This window comes from Meriones unguiculatus, chromosome 6 (assembly GCF_030254825.1).
Source record: "Meriones unguiculatus strain TT.TT164.6M chromosome 6, Bangor_MerUng_6.1, whole genome shotgun sequence".
Classification (NCBI taxonomy): Eukaryota; Metazoa; Chordata; class Mammalia; order Rodentia; family Muridae; genus Meriones; species Meriones unguiculatus.
The window spans coordinates 42,688,754-42,706,183 of NC_083354.1; the positions used below are offsets into that span (position 1 = coordinate 42,688,754).

Below are 17,430 nucleotides of genomic sequence, written 5' to 3' on the forward strand. Positions count from 1 at the left end.
TAATAGAATTTTTTTTTTTTCTTAAGCAGGGTAGTGGTGATCTTCCTGATTTGGCCTCCTGAGGAATTACTAGGCCCAGGTCATTTCTGGCATAGATACTTTGATGAAAAAATGTACAAAACTATTTCTGAATTTTAGTGGCGAGTTAGTTAAATAATGGAACCAACTCCCACAAGTTGTCTGCTGACTTCCACACACGTCCTGGCACACACGCACACAATAAAAAATAAATGTAAAAACGTTTAAAAATAAGTCAACAACAACAAAAAGCACAATCACCTATAGACACTACCGTGCCTTTGCAATATCCTTTTAGGCAGCAAAAAGCAGCCACAGTTGACAGAGTAATACAAACCAAGTGAAGCTTCTTGCCAAAAAGGGCTCTCAAGTTATCTCAAATGTCTAGAAAAGTGATTTGTTCCTCTGAGCCATCAAGAAAGAAACACTCTTTTACTCTTTTACTGCTGAGACTTTCTACCTTATGCTACAGATTTCAGGTTTGTGGGTAACTGTCTACTTTCTTCCATCTGACTCAAAAACTCCTAGTAGACAAAACTGTATAAAACTGTGTCCCACTCCTCTCTAAAAAGCCCAAATAGGAAAGGTGCTTCTTAAATACTTTTAACAAGAATTAAGAATTAATTAGGGGGCTGGAGAGATGGCTCAGCAGTTAAGAGCACTGACTGTTCTTTCAGAGAACCCAGGTTCAATTCCCAGCACACACATGGCAAGTCACAACCGCCTGTAACTCCTGTTCCAAGGCACCAGACACCCTCATAGACACCTACATGCAGGCAAAACACCAATGTACATAAAATAAAAATAAATAATTAAAAATAATTAATTAGAATTCTTTCTTGCAGGGCTGAAGAGATAGCTGAATGGTTAAGAGCATTTGCCGCTCTTCCAAAAACTGGAGGTTCAAATCTCAACACCCACATTAGGGGGCTTACAACTCCAGCTTCCAGGGATTCAATGCCTTCTTATGACCCCCACTGACACTGGCAGACACATACACATGCAAATAATTTTTTCTCCCCCAAGACAGGGTCTCTCTATGTAATACTGGCTGTCCTCAATCTCAGAGATCTACCTGCCTCTGCCTCCCAAATGCTGGGATTAAAGGCATGTGCAGCCACCACTGGCTAGCTTAAGAATAAAAATTTTTTTAATTAAAAAAAATAAAAAAAGATTCTTCCTATTCACATCTGTAACTCAAGTAAAAAAAGTGTACTACTTTTCTCAAATAAATTGTTATATTATTTATACAGTATTGTGCCTGCATGCCAGAAGAGGGCACCAGATCTAGATGGTTGATGAGCTACTATGTGGTTGCTAGGAACTGAACTCAGGACCTTTGGAAGAAGAGCCACTGCTCTTAACCTCTGAGCCATTTCTCCAGCCCATTAGTACACATCTTGGGAGGAATAAAAACTCTACATTTCCAGGGCCAACAGTGAAACCAAAGAAAAACAGATGGTCTTCTGGCTATTACTTTACTGATATTATTAACATTTCTGTAGGGTACTATATAATATACAAATTATATTTGGGTGCTTTAAAACAGAACAATCCAGTAACAACTCTTTCTTATAATAAATATACTGTGAATACTTTTCTCCACAAATACACAACAACAATGGAACTAGAGAGATGGCACAGCAGTTAACTGAGGACCTGTGCTCTATTTCCAGCACCTGTGTCAGGGGACTTACAACCAACTTAACTCTAGTTCCAGGGGACCCAGTACCCTCTTCTGCTTTCTGTGGGTACCTGCAGTTGAGACAAGGTCTCCCTATGTAGCCTTGGCTAGCATGGAACTCTATGTAGAGCAAGCTGGAGACCCTGTCTTCCATGTGCTGGGATTAAAGGCAAACACGACATCTGGCTCATAATTTAAAGAGGATGATGAGACAAGGAAGAAGAGCAGTGGCAGCAACAACACAATAGATAAACCTTTATCTCATAGAAACTCAGTATTTCCAGGCCAACACAAACCTGAAACTATCCATTACGCTACAGTATCCCAATGAACCAAAGTTCATCAAGGTAGCTTCAACCTGACATACAAATAGTGCTTTGGAAAACAAAAAACAGTATAACAAATTTTTCCAAAAGTTCACTTCTCTGTCTCTCTCTCTGTGTATGTGTGTGTGTGTGTGTGTGTGTGTGTGTCTCACACACACACACTAACACACACACTTTTGTTTTTTTTGAGAAAAGCTGTCATTCTCTGTAGAGTTCTGGCCTGCCTGGAACTCACTATGGAAAACAGTCTGGCCATGAAAACTCAGAGATCTGCCTGCCTCTGTCTCCTAAATGCTGGGAGTGCTGGAATTAAAGGTATGTACCATCATGCCCAGTTTGCTTATATACTTCAAAGCTTTCTCTCCCGTTCAGGTTTACCTGTAATGTTGTGTTTCTCCGTGTATTTTTTTAGCGGGGCTGGGAATCAAACCTAAGGCCCTGCACATACCAAGCAGGTATTCTACCACTGATAAAAGTCTTAGTTCCTAGGTATTATTTTAAAACAATACGTGAGCCAGGCTTAGTGGTGCCCATCTTTGATCTCAGCACTCAGGAGACAGAAACAGAAACAGGAGTTCAAGGCAAGCCTGGATTACACATGGAGCTCCAGGACAACCAAGACTACACAGAGATGATGACTAAAAACACCAAAACAAAGCCAGGCTGTGGTGGTAGTGCAGACCTTTAATCCTAGCACTCCTGAGGCAGAGGCAGTTGGATCTTTCTGATTCTGAGTTCAAGGCCAACCAACATAGTAAATTCCAGGAGAGCCAAGGCTAATAGAAACCCTGTCTCAAAAAAACAAAACAAACCAAAAAAAAAAAAAAAAGTTGATTTTTCAGTGAAATTCCATTGCTATCTATAGAACCACAACTGTTTTTGAAAAATATGTTAATCTAGACAATACAACAAGCCTGAGATAGATCAGCCTGGCTCAAAAAAAATTAATTTTTTTTTAAATTAAGAAAAGTGTGACAAAAATGGAATGAGGGGGTATATCTTGCCCCAATGCCACATACAACCTTGAAAATATTTCATAACACAAAACATACACTAGATGTACTTAAAAAAAAAGGTAACTCATACAATTTTACTTATTAGGAGAAAAAAAAGTCAAAAAAATCGACACCAACGATTAGCTGACAAATTTGTTTCTTTCTGTGTAAAAGTCTACTGTATTTTCCACAACTTTCATTAATGGAAAGACATTTAATAAATCATCCTTCTTTTGCAGTGGTTATACTGCAACAGTGAGACAATTCTTTTTGAGTAATAGGCTTTTCCCTAAAAATCTTTAACTCTTAACAAAATCATCAAGCACCAAAAATTTTACACAATAATGAAGTGTTAAGTTCTTCAAGATGTAGCCCACAAGACACAAAGGCACTCCTGAGGCTCCATAATAGATAAACTACCTTCCACCAACACTCAGAGACAAGACTCCTCATTAAGCCAAAGAACCAGGTGAGAAGCAGAAAGAAATTAATTATAAGACTTCTAAAAACACGAAGCTTTGGGAATAGTACCCCCATTATCTGGCGGTCAGATGAGATTCATCATAGCAAAAGAAAACACAGCAGAACTCATAGTAGGTAGAGTCGGTAAAAAAGCATTTGCTTCTAAACACCTCAAGTATAGCTGCTTTGCAGGACAATAAAGACAAACTAGCTCCAATCAACAGATCCAAACCACTTTCTATATGCTAATTATCTGCCTCCAGCTACTCCGTTTACTAGAGCTATAATTAACACAATGCCTGACACAAGTTTAATATTCAAGCTACTCTTATCACTAGAACACAATGGTACTCGTGGAAAGATCACTCAAAAACCATTTCCAAGGGTACTTCCGTTAATTTCTTTTTCTATTTAGGTAGTAAGAGATGATTCTAGTACTCACCTTCTTGAGTCATTTATTTCTGCCTCCTTGGATTTGTTTTTTGTTTGTTTGACTAGTCCAGTATAGCAGTAAGAGAGGAGAAAGTGTGTAACAAGGAATTCAAACTGTGGCTGACTGCAACAAGATAACTCTCTACCTTTGGTTTAGCCAAGTTTGTTTTTTTTTTTTGAGGTTTTAAATTTCTAAGAATATACATAGCCTGAGTTGCCTCAGTCTTGCCTATGAGACTCAAACCTCTCTTAAAGTACCTACTCTAAGAATGGTTCTTCACAGCTTAGTTTGATTTAAAAAGCTCATTTTCACATTTAAAAAAAACTAATTTTAGGAAGCTAGTCATGTTTGTTATAACTAAGGTAAGGAGTTATTGCCAAAGAAGCAGAGTGGAAAACCTAGTTCTATTCTTTTTTTTTTTTTTTTAATTTATTATGTATACAGTGTTCCGCCTGCATGTAGGCCTGCAGGCCAGAGGAGGACACCAGATCTCATTATAGATGGTTGTGAGCTACCATGTGGTTGTTGGGAATTGAACTCAGGACCTTTGGAAGAGCACCCAATGCTCTTATCCTCTAAGCCATCTCTACAACATCCCTAGTTCTATTCTTCCACAAAGTTTGTCAGGGTCACTCATCCATGCCTTTACTGGGAAGTCCCAAATTTAAGGACCTTTTCATCATGGTTCTATTTTTAAACAACACACATTTTCAGCCACGAATTTAAAATACATATTCTTATCAAATACAGATGGGCTGTAAGTTGGTACAGCCACTTACACTGGCTAGTCAAGTTGAAAAATCCCTTCCTGGCTGCAGAGATGGCTCAGAGATTAAGAGCGCTCACTGTCTGTTCTTCCAGAGGTCCTGAGTTCAATTCCCAGCAACCACATGGTGGCTCACAACCATCTATAGTGAGACCTGGTGTGCAGGTAGAAATGCAGCTAGAGCACATACGTGTGTGTGTGTGTGTGTGTGTGTGTATCCCTCCAATAAAAAACCTTGCAACCCTAACCTTAAATGTATGACATCCAAATACGTACAAATGTTCATAGTAGCACTAATATCTATAAACTAGAAGCAATTTAGATGTTTACTAACATGAAAAAGCATGGAGTTGCAACCGAACAGTATAATACAGAAATGGACATCAACTACCACAAACTGCACACATAAAAAATGATGACAAAAGCAGAGGACATTAATAAAGCTTAGCTCCAGAGGCAGAGGCAGGTGGAGCTTTGTGGGGTCACAGCGAGTTTCATAACACCCAGATGCACATAGTAAGATCTTGTTTTGAAAACAATAATTATCATAAAGCAAAATCCCATGTGTATACACAAAATTCAAAACAAAAACTATGTTTAGGGATACAAAGGTGGTTAAGAATAAAGACAAAAGACAATATTATCAAGCTGAAGAGATGGTTCAGGAGTAATTAAGTGCACTCGCTGTTCTTTCTAGAGGCCCTAGATTTAATTCCAGGAACCCAAAAGCAGCTCACAACTGGCTCTAACTTCTTCTGGTTCTGAGGACACTGCACACACGTGGTGCAGAGACCTATATGCAGATAAAACACCCATACACATTCAAAAAAGAAAAGAAAGAAAGAGATTACTCAAATCAGAAGAGTAGTTTAGTTGTCTCCAAGAACTGAGATGCTATGAGAAGGAATGGGTACAGGGATGATGGCATTCTATTTCTTAGAGGTAGCTACACTAATCTGATCTGTGAGCAGTGTGCATAAATATTTCACAACTGTGAGGGAGGGTTTGTAGTGTGCTTGTCTAGCACGCACAAAGCCCAGGGTTTGATCTCCAACCCAGAGAATGGGCTTGGTGGCAGCACACCTATAATCCCAGCATATGGGAGGTAGAGGCAAGAGGACCAGAAGTTCCAAGACCATGTTCCTGGGCTGGCAACAGGCCAGCCCAGGATTCCAAAAGGCTGTTTCAAAGAGAAAAAACACCTTTCTAACACATTTCATCAAACTACAGTTCTGCCTTAGCCTAAAGTGAGTCCAAAGAGCCATTCCTTTTCCCCCTTGAAGAAAGTAAAAATTTGTATCATTTCGTCATGCAACCAAGGCAATTTAATAAGACAAATCACAACAACCAGAGGCAAAGAAGTAGTTTAGTGGTTAAAGTGCATGCTTAGCATGTGCAAGACTGTACGTCCAATCCCTTCACAAAACAACAAAAACAAATGAACAAAAAACCCACTAAAAACTGAAATCACAATAAAACATTTTAGTGGAAAATAGAGAGGCTCAGAGAGGACTTACAGCTGGAACTAAATGCGGAAAAGTAAAGAAAAGGTTCGCGCACCACCTCATTCTCAGGCCTGACAGCACTGCCACTTAAAAAGCACAGAATTAAGAAGCATGGCACAAAAGTACAAATCACTACTGATTAAAATCATGCAAGCTTACAGGAAGACATCCTTGATTTTGAAGCTGTTATAAAAAAGCATAGCCACACCCAAGGTCCAGGTCCCTGACTGGGTTCTGATTTGTGATGCTCCTGTTTTTTCAAGTTAATACAAATTCACAATAAAATTCAACCATTTCTTGAGCTTTGGTTTAAAATGGAAGCTTATGTAAGGAGATCTGGAACAGCATAAGTTCTTGGAGAAGTATAAAAGCTTCTCTTAGAGGACTAGACATATCTACCAGGATAATATTAGCTGACTGAGCACTGGATGTTTGTTTAAAAGAAAAAAAAGATAATCCAAAATAAGCAAGCTTAAAAGGTATAAAAAGTTTATAAACACATCCTCAATAAACTTGACCTAACAGTTTGGAGGATTTTTGTTTGTTTGTTTTTGGAAAACCATTTAGGTTCTTAGCTGGTGCTTTGCAATGTTAATCCTGCATGTTCCACTGACTTAGGATTTTAAAGGACCGTCGTCCAAGCAACAAACAGTTTCCCTCATCTGCAGTTTTCTAGTAGCTAGAGGTTTCTGGCAGACAACACGAAGAATGAATGACAGAATTTATAAAGTTTCAGAATTATCAAGGGGGTAGGGGGTAACGGACTGCACACATACTTCCAGCATATGAATGATTTAAACTCACCAGTCACCATGTTGCATGTATGTCTGCTGCTTGTCCTGAGTTCTTAAGACTTCTAACATTCTGAAGAAGATAGAACAAAGAAGTTCCTTCCATCCTCAGCCTCTTTTTAAGTTTTAACTTTGTTCTTAAAAAAATACAGTATATTAAAAATCATTACTATCAAATTCCATTGCTACCATTACTCCTTTTAGCTTGCTTTTTTTTTCCAACCTTAATGTAACAAAACTGAAAAATAAACTAGCAGATGTTTTGTCTTAGGAAAAAAGAGCTGTATAGTTCTCCATCAAAAAACCTAGTATTTTCTTGACCCCATATCACAGCGCTGGGACACACACACACACACACACAAAAGCTGAGGACTTAAGTCACTTGGTTCTCATAGTAACATGGGCAGATTTTAGAAATTTCTGCTGGATACTTTAGAAATCACAAAGAAAAAAGGTAAAGCATTGATCAAGTTTATAAAGGTTAAGAACCAGCCCTTACTAAGACCAGAAAAGCAAGCCCCTCCCACTCACGCGGGGAGGGGGAAATGGCTGCATTTGAGGATTTAAAGGGGAATTTTAAAGCTCGGAGAGTTTCGTACCACACACATAAGAGGATCTCTTTCCGGAGCGCACAGAGGTGACGTGTATCAATTGCGCTTATGGAGGGAGGAATAGGTTTCTAACGGAAGAAAAGCAGGGCCTTGTAATGTTAACCTTCTCGGCACAAAGCACCAGCACAAGGTGAGGAAACCCAGGGGGACCCAATGCCCTCTCTGGCCAATAGGACTCGGTTTCCGAAGCAGGGTGGCACCCTCCCCAAGCACCCACCCAATACATGGGCCTCGCTTAAGTAACAGCATTCTTCGGTTAGTGCGAGCAATCTCGTCCGCCTCAGAGAAGAGCGGAGCCGCAAGGCGGACAGTAGGGCCGCGACGTTTCTCCGCAGACCTGAGCCACCGGACGTCAGCAGGGCAGGAGGGCCCCAAGCCTCAACCTTCCCCGCGCAGCACCTCGGTCGTCCGCCAGGCCGCCGGCCCTCCGCGCAGAAGGGGTGTCCGGCGCGCACTCGGGACGACAGCACGACCAACCAACAGCACGGCGCGCGCCGCAAAACTGGGGGGTCGCGGGGAGGCGCGCGCCCCGGAAGCCGCTCTAGCCCACGGGCCACAGCTGGGAGCCAACGGGGACGCGCACGTCGGGCGGCTGCGCGCGACGAGAGGACCGCACAGCGCGCGCGCCGCCGCGCGCAGGAGAAAAAAAAAAAAAAAAACAGGCCCGAGCGCGCGCCCGCCCCTGCGCGCGCCCGCGCGCCGCGCCCACCCGGATCCAGGCCCGCCCCTCCCCCACCCGCGGGGCGGAGGCACGCGAGCCGAGGGACGCTCTCCGTGCCGAGGCCGCCCCGAGGTCGCCTGGGCCCGGCGGCGGCGGCCCGCCCGCCCCCGCCCGCCGTTGTGTGGGGTGGGCCGCTGTCCCAGTCCCACAGCCTCGCTGCGTTCCGGCCCGCACCAGAGCCCTCACCCGGCGACGTCACCGCCGCCGCTGCCTCCGCTCGACCCGCCGGCCCCGCTTCGCCGCCCGGGGCCCCGGTTCTGCCGTCGCTGCTCCAAGACCGACAGGATTTTCTCCTCACAGCTCCCTGGGCGCCATCTTACATTCAACCCTCGCAACCAATGGGAGCCGAATGCCCCTCTCGCGAGAATCGAAGCGTCGGATCCCGCGAGAGTTGCCGGTCGGACTTAAAGGGAACGCTTCGTACTGAAAGGGAGGCTTGTGGGGCCGAGGGCCGTTCCTCGGTTGTGGGAAGGGCCGCCACGCCCATGGACGCCCCTCCATGCAGGGCGGAGCCTAAGCCCGGGGTTCGCGCTCCCGGGGATGCCTTGCCCCTGCCCGGGGTCTGGCAGGGCGCCTCTTAAGCCCACCTCCGGGCGTCTGGCTAGCGCCTCTTTTAGCCGCACGGCTCCTCGCGAGGCGGAGCCCGGCCTAGCTCGGCCTCGTGGTTAAGGTCGACCCCCAAGCTCTTAAACTGGGGCCAGCTCTTAACAGTTGTACCGCACCTGGGAAACGCTCGGGGACTGATAGACTGGAGAAAACCACCTCTGGAACGCTCACCATCAGCTACCATCTGAGACGAGCTTGCCACAGTCAGGTCCACCTTAAAGCGGGCCTTGGGTAGCCTAGTGTTTGTATACAGGGAAAATGTGGAAGGCTTTAAAGCTGCAGGCACTCACCTACAGCCTCACCGTCAGCTCACATCAACCCAGAGAGCCATCAGCCTGTGGTGGATGCTTTCTGCTTTCTGCTTTTGTTCCTGTCCCGGCAAACTCTGAGAAGTCATCTCTGAGATGGGGGTCCCACCTAAGGGCCAGCATGGTCAGGAACCTGATCTCCGCACTGTATAGCCATCGGGGAGACTTCTTGGGCCTCTAAACTTGAGAGGCCACCACAGCATTTATGCTTTGTCTCGTTATGCTTAAGCAGTAGGCAAGTTGTTCTCAATGGGCATCATGTGTCTCTTGATCTGCCTGGACACAGACACAGACACAAAAGAGATGCCTTCGTAAGGGTGATGACTGTGCAGCGCCCAGTTTATCATACTAAGTGCTGATCTGATTCCAGCCGTGTATCTGCGGCAGCGGTGTTCTCACTGCCCCTCTGTTCTGGGAAGGCGACGTGTAAGCACCACCACTGCCAACTCACACAGCATGTCTCTAGGGTCCTGAAATACTAGAAAGGCAAACAACACACAGACTTTGGGAGGATTTCTTTATTCTTTATTGAAATGGAGTGTGGGGTGGTGAGGACACCCCAAACCTCCAGGATGAGGTAGGGCCACATGTTTTCAGGTTACACCTTTCCTGGATCTTCTTTTAGTGTGACAGTTCGGTTGAAGACAAGCTAAAAGGCAAAGGAAGAAAAATGACCAACAGCCCAGAACCAGTCCCCTTAATTACCCCTCATCACCAAGGAGGTGATGTATCAAGGGAGAAAGGATCATGGTTCTCAATAACTGTAATATTGTACAAGAGACTAGATGACTGTGCTGTCCCTTAGTTTAATGAGGATTATGACAAAGTCTTGGCATGCCTGCTACTTTGAAGAGTAAAACAGTTAGGGCCCTATAAAATGTTTGCTTGGCCTTAACCTCCGAGCCAGTTTTGTCTGAGGTAACTGGTGAAAGCTAAGGGACCATAGGAAGAATGTTTAGCACAGTCAACAGCATCCACCATCAGTACTGCGGAAAAATGGAGGTAAAGTTAAGCACCTGTCCTTGTTGGCTATCTGGGTCCACAGAGAAGTACCCAAGTCGCTCAAACTGAAACTTGTCAAAGGGCTTTGCCAGAGCCACAGAGCAGTCCACTAATGCTCCTTCCACTACTTGTAGCGATGCCTGCAAAGAGAGAATTCAAGTACCAATCCAGCTCAGAGGCCACCAACCTCACCTCACACTCCATGAGCCTACCGGGTTCAGGTCACTTAGGAATCCACCAGGCACTTCAACAAGGTCTTCAGGGTTCTTATGCTGGAATCTGTAGCCAGAGGGAAGTCAGGGGCCCAGCTGGAGAGCTACAGCATGCGGTTCCCATCTTGTCACCACCCAGTCCCAGGTATGTTCACTCACAGTCGCTCATACAGGCGAATCTCACACAGCAAAGGCTGTGACACCCAGTGAATAAAGGCCTTGGGCTTCTCTCCAGCATCAGCTCGTCTACACGTCACCTCCAAGGATTCCACAGAGCCACTGGAGCCCTTGAAGTGGAGGAGGATGCAGTCAGAGCAGGGTCTCTACTAAGGCTGCTGGCTACTACAAACCTTGGCTCTAGCAAGCACTACATAGAAAGATGATGGCTGTCTCTGACCTTGACAACATGCTGCAGCTCGATGACATAACCAGTATGTCTCAGGCCCACAGGCTGGCCCCAAGCTAGGCGCTTATAGCCTGCTTCGGACTCCTAAAGAAAAGAAGCATGGAAAATACAAAAGCTGCAAACAAGAACAAGGCTTCTCCCATCCCCATGTTTGTCAGGGATTAGTTCATGGTAAAGGAGCAGGAAGGAGATGGATCTTAAAAGACCCCCAGAACAGTCATAGCAATAAACCCCTATTTACCTCCTTAAAGTCAGTTCTCTCAATGAAGACAGTGGAAGCAAAAGGAACCTGGTGGAAGCCCTTGGTTTCATCAGCTGGGAAGTTTGGCACTTGGATGTCCAAGGGCTGCAGCAGGAGATAGGTAGGAGTCATCCCAGATTCTAGGCATTTATACATACATACATACACACACACACACACACACACACACACACAAGCCCACCTTGGGTGCAGGAAAGTTAGTGATGACAACTTGTAATGGCTCTAGCACAGCCATGGCGCGTGGGGCTGTGTCATTCAGCACATCCCGCACACAGGATTCCAGAAGATGAGGTTCCATTGTGGTCTGTGCCACTGTCACCCCCACCTGTCAGGAAAACTCATCAGTCATAGCCACAACCACAAACTGCCACACTTAGCCCGTTTCTACCCACTCAGTCCCCTGGATTATACCCGAGCACAGAAGTTGTTGATGGCCTCAGGTGGAAAACCCCGTCGTCGCAGGGCAGTGAGCGTAAAGAGCCGTGGATCGTCCCAGTCCCTGTGGATAAGAGGGTCGTCAGAAGACCTTAAACAGCACATGCCACTAGTGCTACATCCTCTGGTGAACTCAGGGGCCACACCTACCGGACAGCACCAGCTGCTACAAGCTGGAGAATCTTCCGCTTTGAGACAACTGCATAGTGCAAATTGAGGCGGCCGTATTCCCACTGAACAGGGCAATAAACATCCAGCGCGTTACATAACCAAAAGTAGGAAGACCGTCTAGGATGAAAGCATAGGGTTAGAGACAGGAAGAGACCACAGAAAAAGCCCTAGTGGCCAGCGAGGGAGTCCAGCAGGCAGACACTTAATGCCAAGTCTGGAGGAATGAGTTGGAGCCCTGGAACCTACATAGTGGAAGGAGAGAGCTGACTATTACAAGTTTTACTCTGATCTCAACACACATGCTGTGGTACCCACACCCCAACGCATATGCATGTAAACACTCTAAACAAGAAAGGAACCCCTTAGGCCTACCCACCCATAACCTCAGCCTCCTCACCGAGCCTGGAATTCCTTGGTACACAGTGAGTGGGTGATGTGTTCGATGGAGTCACAAAGACAGTGTGTGTAGTCGTAGGTGGGGTAGATGCACCTGTGGAACATAGGCAGTAAACCCCACCAGCCCCTCTGCCATATTTCATTGGCTGTTGCCCCAGTCCACAGCCCTGCTGCCTTACCACCCGTCCCCACGCCAACATGTACCATTTGTCCCCTGTGCGATGGTGAGGCGTATACTTGACTCGATAGGCCACAGGGTCCATCTTGCCATCTTCCATTACCAACCTCATTCGAAGTGTGGCCTCACCCTCAGCAAATTTGCCCTTGCGCATTGCCTGAGGAGAAGGAGAGATCAGGCTAATTCTAAACACAGGTGCATCTCATCCTCAGCACACTGGCCTACCCAAACCAAGCCTCCCTTCTGGGACGCCACCTCAAAGAGCAGCAGTGATTCCTCAATAGGCCGGTCCCTCCATGGTGAAGGTAATGGGTTGTGGCCTTTGAGCTCTTCCACTCTCTGATGACACACATAAGCTTGGCCCCTGGGAAAAGAGGATATGAATGTGCAGGTGGCCCATGACCTGGTCAGTTGACTTGGCTCAACATTTTGTCCTAGCCTCACCTATGGATGAGTTCCACAGCCCAGGCATACAGCTGGTCAAAATAGTCGGAGGCATATGTCACTTTGTAAGGTGTGTAACCTAGGGCAGTAGAGACATTGTCTGAACAGCCAGCAAGAGTCACTAAATGACCAAAGCCATGGCCCAGAAGGAGGTCCATGCACCACCAGCCCTGCCCAGGCCTCACCCAATCCATACCCAGCCAGGTCACCATGTCATAAATTGCAGTGAAGAATTTTGCTTCTTCCTTCTCAGGGTTGGTGTCGTCAAAGCGCAGAAAACAGATACCATTGTTGGCCTAGAGGAGTAGGAGCATCTGTTAGCTTCTGCATACCCATCAGGCCCTCCAGGCCACAACATCATCCTCAGAGCTCGCACTTATCAAAATGTAGAGTGTAGCCACTGATAGTCGAGCAGATAAAAGCAGTTGCTGCACAAGCCTAACGACCTGAGTTTGGTTCTCAAAATATGTGATGGAAAGAACAGATATTCAAAATATTTCCTTTGACATGTACATATGTGCGATAGCACACACACACCATTTTTTCCTTTTAGATTTGTTTTGCCTGCGTGCATATGCTCATACCATGTGTGTGACTAGTGCCCTCACAGGTTAGAAGATGCTATCCCCTAAAACTGTAGCTCTAGGCAGTTATAAGCCATCATGTGGGCGCTAGGAACTGAAACAGGTCCTCTGCAAGAGCAGCAATTGCTCTTAACCACTGAGCCATCTTTCCAGCCTCCTAAGAATATTTTTTTAATCAATGTCTTTTTTTGATGACCAACATCAAAAAACTGAAAAGTTAAATAAAAGGAATTCAAGAAATGTACCATCCATGGGGCATAGTGGTACATGCCTTTAATCCTAGCAGTTGGCAAGTGAGCTCTATAACTTCAAGGCCATCCAGGGCTATACAGTGAAACCATAAATCCAATGGCTATATCTAAAGAATCATTTTAGTTTTCTTCCAGTGAGCCCAGTAGTCCCTGAGGAGGCCTGTTTCTGTTTCCTGTGGTTTCCCTCTATGGTCTCTGTTATAAGCTACAAAAGGCAAGATAGAAATATACTTTTCTGGAATACAGTTGTAGGAGTAGCCAGTGATCATATTACTTGACAGGGACCTAGACATACACTTACCTTGGCATAACCAAAGTTGAAATTGATGGCTTTGGCATGTCCAATATGCAGAATTCCATTGGGCTCTGGGGGGAACCGGGTACGTACCTGAGTAAAGGAATGGGATAGGAGAAATGAGCTGAGAGTTTGGACCACCCTATAAAAACAGATGCTTCTTCCTAGGGAGGTCATGGTAATGGGTGAGATGAAGCAGGATGGAGGCAGCTTAGACACTCAAGCAAGTATCTGCCTGGCCACATCCCTTCGCACCTGTCCCCCAGTAATCTCCAGGTGCTGCTTCAGCAGGTCCATAGTGTGTGGTGTGGTCACATAGCCTGGAGTCTTGTAGTTCTCACCTGTCAGGGGCAAAACAAATCTGATGACCAGGCCGTCAGCCAAGGATCCTGGCTCTACAAGCCTAGCTATAAAGCTGATCACCAGCACACTCCAGAATTTCACGGAGCCCCCTTACCTGGTTTATGAAATTTAAGGGCCTCCCCACGGAGCTGTTCCATTAGAGACAGGGTCTGGCCAGCAACCTCACCTGATAGGAAGAAATCAAGAACCTTGACTTCTGTTTTGGGTTTTTATTTTTTTGTATTTTTCAAGACAGGGTTTCTCTGTATAGCGCTGGTTGTCCTGGAATTCACTTTGTAGACCAGGATGACTTTGAACCCAGGGATCACCTGCCTCTGCCTCCCAAGTGCTGGGATTAAAAGCATGCACCATCACTGTCCAGTTCTTGTCTTGTAAATAAAACTACCATACCCAGTCAGGAAAATATCCATGGCAGCTATCGATATCCTGAAACCAGACCTGAGCTGGCCCCTCTTCACCAATTCCCAGAGACAAGAGCTACAGAGCCAAACTTCTCAGGTCTCTAATGCCAATCTCTAGGCAAAAGGAATAAAGGAAACCCCAGGAATCCCAACTAAGAAAATAAAAGGCTCGATAAGGTGAGGGCCTGAGAAACCTGTGCTGTAAGGTCCTTCACACAGAATGCCCAGAAGTCAGGAGCTGAATGTAACAGGCACCTCGGGCTTCTCACCATTCTCCACCACATCTCTGGAGGTCTTCCGGTCTGTCTCTTCCAGCCGAGCCTTTGCCACCTAAGAGAAGCACAGCAATTACATCACTCTCTCCGGGCAAGATCTTTCGAAATGGGTTCAGACGCTCCCTTCTGCAGCTATTTCTCCCTGTACTTCTACTTCACCAGGTGACCTGGGTGAAGTAGATGCCTAGCCTCACCTTAGGCTTCTTCTCCAGATCAGCTTCCATCTTGGGCCCCAGAAGGTGGAGAACCTGAGCAGATACCAAAGTCAAACACAGAGATGGCCTCCCACAAGAATCTCCTGATGGACTCCTTCCCGTCCAACCAAGGGCTTTCTGGCCTTTCTGCCAGCACCCACCTCACGAGCCTATCCAGCCAATCCCACCCTACCTCCTCACTGTTTACTGTTGTTGCTGTTGTTTGAGATGGGATCTCACTATGTAGCCCTGGCTGGCCTGGAACTCACTATGCCGATCAAAGATATCCACCTGCCTCTGCCCAGCCAGCTTCCTCACATGTTTCTACTGGCCTTGAATGGTTTTTTTTCCCCTTTTTGAGGGTTTATCCTGGGCCCAGGGAAATAAATGCTGCCATTTACAGAGAAATAATGTGAGCCCTGATTCAAGATAAACAGTCCACCTCAGGCATTATGTTCTTGTGATTCTTTGCCAGCACATCAAGAGAAAGGTCACATGGCCCATTTGTAGGAAGAGGAAACAGCTTCACAGTGACGTCATGATTCATGCTAACTCAAAGGCCCAAGTCACATGCTACCCCCTCCACACTGGGCTCCACTATCTCTGTCAGGGTCTCCTTCCCCTTTCTCCCTTTCTCCCTCAGTGGATTCTAACTTCATCAGGGAGGCACCCACCTGCATATCCACTTCATGCTTGATCATTTTGCCATCCGCCCATCTGAGTGCAGCCCGAGCCTCCCCTAAGAGCATGGGCACAAGAAGCTGCAAGGAGGCAATAGGAGGTACTTCTTCCCCTCCTCAACGAAGCCCTAGCCGACACAGGAATCAGAACCTCGGCCCAGTCCGGACACCAGCAAGGCATCCCTCGCTCATCCTCCCACCTCCCTTTCATATATGCCCCACGTAGAAGGAACCACCAGAGTGGTCAGCCTACAAGGAAGGCCCTGTCTCAGCTTCTACTCACCCATCAGCAGCCCCATGTTAAAACGGTACCGATCCACCAGGAGCTGGGGGCGGTGCCTATTTATGGTGGCCTCCACCTGCAGAAAGCCAAACCATAGGGCTCAGGGATGCCTCTTCAGAAACTTTCTAGCAACCGACACGCACACTCTAGGACTTACAGCCTCCTCAATCTGTTCCGGCGTCACCACCACACCCACACCACACTCCTGCTCGAAGTCCTTGACATCAATGGGATCCAGGGGATGACTCCGCACATACTCAAGAGCAGCTGAAAAAGGAAAGGCAGTGAGGCAGGCAACTCAGCTCCAAGAAGTGGACTGACAGGGCCTTCAGGCCATGAAATCTCAACTGGTTTTGGGAAGCTAGATGCCCCTTTAAGAGCTTAGGCCCTGGCACCATTGGAAAGAAGCCCTGAGGCCAGAGAAAAAGAAGCATGTGTTCTGAAGCAGGCCTCTCACCGTGATGATTCTCCCATCCATACCTGAGGTCTCTCCCTCCATGCCCTAATGCCTGTCCACAACCTCATACCCAGAAAGCAACTGGGAACTCGACAGAAAAAGCAAACAGGAGTCTTGGCTGAAGGGAGGGTTTGAGGGTGGATCTGGTAGGGGGTCTCACCGCTCAGCTGGAGCTCAGTGTGGATCTTCTTATTGGCTATATAGGTCACAAGGAAAGAAAGACGCCGGGTGTCCCTGAGTCTGGAGGCCAAACCATACAGCAAGGTCCCGGTAGCCTTGTCGATGGTAGAGCCCAGAGTTTGCTGCGCCTGGAGTCAGAGGGGTCAGGGAGAAAGGCCCATGCCCAGTGAGTTAGGATGAATCACTTCACTGTGAAGATCAGTTTTCCTCTTCCCACAAGGCAAGAGCTGGACGCCGGAGCAAATCGCGTTGCTCAGGCGCACAGGAGGCAGCTGCGGCCATGGGGAAAGGGACTCGCACCTGGGTCGCCGCCTCCCGCAGCTGGGTGCTCAGAGCCGCGTTCTTGAGAGTCTCGCGCGCCTTGTTTTCGCTAAGGCCGAGGCCAGTGAACAGGGCCAGCGAATCCGGAGTCGCCATAGCAGGGACACCGGAAACCAAGAGAAACTTTGGGCCGCATCGGCACCGCGACCTTCGCTCACCGACCAATGAGAGCAGGGAGCCTGGAAGAGACCCAATGGCGGCCTTCCTCCGTGGAGGGGCGGGGTCGCCCGCCGAGAGCCGCCCGACCGGCTTTTCCGGGCATCTGGCTTCCGGCTCCCGGGTTCGAGGCAGCTGGCAGGGTGGGGGCCACGCGACCTTGGAAAGTCTGCCTCGGGCGTGGAGAGAGACAGTGTTTAGCGACAAACCTGCAGGAAGACTCAGGCGTGGCGTCTTCTCCCTCCCTCAGCCCTAGGA

At 47.0% G+C, this 17,430-nt stretch overlaps 2 protein-coding genes across 6 annotated transcripts in view; both read right to left on the reverse strand.

Moving 5' to 3' along the window:
• The window catches only part of Qrich1 (glutamine rich 1), a 48,278-nt gene extending 39,623 nt beyond the window's left edge, over positions 1-8,655 (reverse strand). The window contains exons 1-2 of one of the 5 annotated variants that reach the window (XM_021662983.2): positions 8,499-8,655; positions 6,994-7,053 (exon numbers count right to left, since the gene is read on the reverse strand). The gene's annotated coding sequence lies outside the window, so the exon portion shown is untranslated. Of the gene's footprint in view, positions 1-6,993; positions 7,118-7,808; positions 8,166-8,498 lie in introns of those variants that run through there. The other 4 variants (XM_060385255.1, XM_021662971.2, XM_021662965.2 and 1 more) reach the window with 4 other exon arrangements.
• A 1,074-nt stretch (positions 8,656-9,729) lies between these two features.
• Qars1 (glutaminyl-tRNA synthetase 1) lies at positions 9,730-17,230 on the reverse strand. Its single transcript, XM_021662948.2, has 24 exons — positions 16,996-17,230; positions 16,676-16,823; positions 16,216-16,325; positions 16,059-16,134; positions 15,770-15,834; positions 15,096-15,149; positions 14,896-14,956; positions 14,320-14,391; positions 14,118-14,203; positions 13,869-13,955; positions 12,929-13,028; positions 12,733-12,811; positions 12,544-12,652; positions 12,315-12,445; positions 12,112-12,204; positions 11,694-11,831; positions 11,520-11,607; positions 11,290-11,433; positions 11,088-11,192; positions 10,838-10,930; positions 10,600-10,727; positions 10,441-10,507; positions 10,243-10,368; positions 9,730-9,875 (listed from the first exon to the last, which is right to left on the reverse strand). Exons 1-24 carry the CDS (start codon positions 17,110-17,112, stop codon positions 9,825-9,827), a joined length of 2,328 nt encoding a protein of 775 aa, XP_021518623.1. The 5' UTR covers positions 17,113-17,230; the 3' UTR covers positions 9,730-9,824.
• Between the last annotated feature and the right edge of the window lie 200 nt (positions 17,231-17,430).

Coding starts and splice junctions, on each gene's coding strand:
- Qars1 (XM_021662948.2), bottom strand. CDS start 17,112: ATGGCGACTCCGGATTCGCTGGCCCTGTTCACTGGCCTCGGCCTTAGC. Junction 12,812..12,928: donor TGACATGGTGACCTGGCTGG/GTATGGATTGGG, acceptor CTACTGCCCTAG/GTTACACACCTTACAAAGTG. Junction 12,205..12,314: donor CATCGCACAGGGGACAAATG/GTACATGTTGGC, acceptor TATGTTCCACAG/GTGCATCTACCCCACCTACG.